Raw genomic sequence first — 1,501 nt, 5'->3', positions numbered from 1 at the left:
TCAAGGAGGGTCAAATTGATGATGCATATTAAGAAGAGTCACAGAAATTGGTTCATCACTTGGGAATCCTTCGTAGTAGGGCTTAAGCCGATGACCGTTCACTTTGAATGAAGTATGCCCGTCTTGGGAAATCTCATAAGAGCCATATGGGAATACCTCCGTGATAATGTACGGCCCACTCCACCTTGACCTAAGCTTGCCCGGGAAAAGCTTCAAGCGGGAGTTGAATAGGAGGACCTTTAGGACTTTGACAAATTCCTTCTTGACAATTTGAGCATCGTGCCAAACCTTAGTCCGTCCCTTGTACATGCTTGCGCTATCGTAAGCATTCATCCTCATTTCCTCTAACTCATGTAGCTCGAGAAGCCTTTGTTCACCCGCACTATGGAGGTCAAAGTTAATTTGCTTGATAACCCAATGGGTTCGATGCTCCACCTCTACGGGCAAGTGACAATTTTTCCCATAAACAAGCTTATAGGGAGTTGTCCCTGTTGGAGTTTTGAAGGCGGTCCTATACGCCCATAGAGAGTCGATGAGTTTAGAATACCAATCCTTCCTTGTTCTAGCAACCGTCTTCTCAAAGATCACTTTGAGCTCCCTATTGGTGATCTCCGCTTGACCACTCTTTTGAGGGTGGTAAGCAAGCCCCTACTTATGAGACACTCCATATCTATCAAGAAGTCAAACGAAGGTGTGGTGCTTGAAATGTAACCCCCCATCACTAATTATGGCTCTTGGAACACCAAATCTTGGGAAAATCACCTTCTTGAAAAGATTTACCACTACCTTAGAAACATTCGTAGGGGAAGCCACGACCTCCTCCCACTTAGAGACATAGTCAACAACAACAAAAATATACTTGTTCCTATGTGAAGAAATAAAAGGGCACATGAAATGGATAGCCCACACATCAAAAACTTCAAGCTCAAGGATGGGGTTTTGCGGCATTTCATCCCTCCTAGAAATATTCCCCATCCGTTGACATCCATCACAAGTCTTAACAAAAATCCAAGCATCCTTGAATAGAGAAGGCCAAAAGAGCATAGTTTGTAGAACCTTTGAGGCGGTCTTTTGAGCACTCATATGCCCACCACAAGGAGAAGAGTGGCACATATGGAGAACACTTTGAACCTTGTCGTTGGGGAAGCATCTCCTCAAAAAACCATTGACCCCTCTCTTCAATAAAATAGGAGCATCCCAAATGTATCTCTTGGCCTCATGCTTGAGTCTTCGACGTTGTTGTGAAGTGAAATCCGGAGGTACGACACTACAAGCCAAATAATTCACAATATTCGCATACCATGGCTCCGACTTCACCTGAAGGACATATAGCACATCATCCCTTAGAGCATCTTCTATTGGTAAACCATCATCTTGAAACCTTGCATCGCCCAACCTTCTTGTCTCTCATATCATAATAGAAGTATTGGAGAACTAAAACCCATATTAACAACCTCGGTTTAGATTCCTTCTTTCCTGTCAAATATTTGAGAGTCGAGTG

The 1,501-nt window shown here is 43.5% G+C and overlaps 1 protein-coding gene across 1 annotated transcript; it reads right to left on the bottom strand.

Moving 5' to 3' along the window:
• LOC110701179 lies at positions 1-975 on the bottom strand. Its single transcript, XM_021878772.1, has 2 exons — positions 763-975; positions 1-648 (listed from the first exon to the last, which is right to left on the bottom strand). The coding sequence occupies exons 1-2, from the start codon at positions 973-975 to the stop codon at positions 1-3; spliced, it is 861 nt and encodes a 286-aa protein (XP_021734464.1).
• Positions 976-1,501: the final 526 nt, after the last annotated feature.

This window comes from Chenopodium quinoa, unplaced genomic scaffold (assembly GCF_001683475.1).
Source record: "Chenopodium quinoa cultivar QQ74 unplaced genomic scaffold, ASM168347v1, whole genome shotgun sequence".
NCBI classification, from domain to species: Eukaryota; Viridiplantae; Streptophyta; class Magnoliopsida; order Caryophyllales; family Amaranthaceae; genus Chenopodium; species Chenopodium quinoa.
This window is presented reverse-complemented; position numbering and strand designations above follow the sequence as displayed.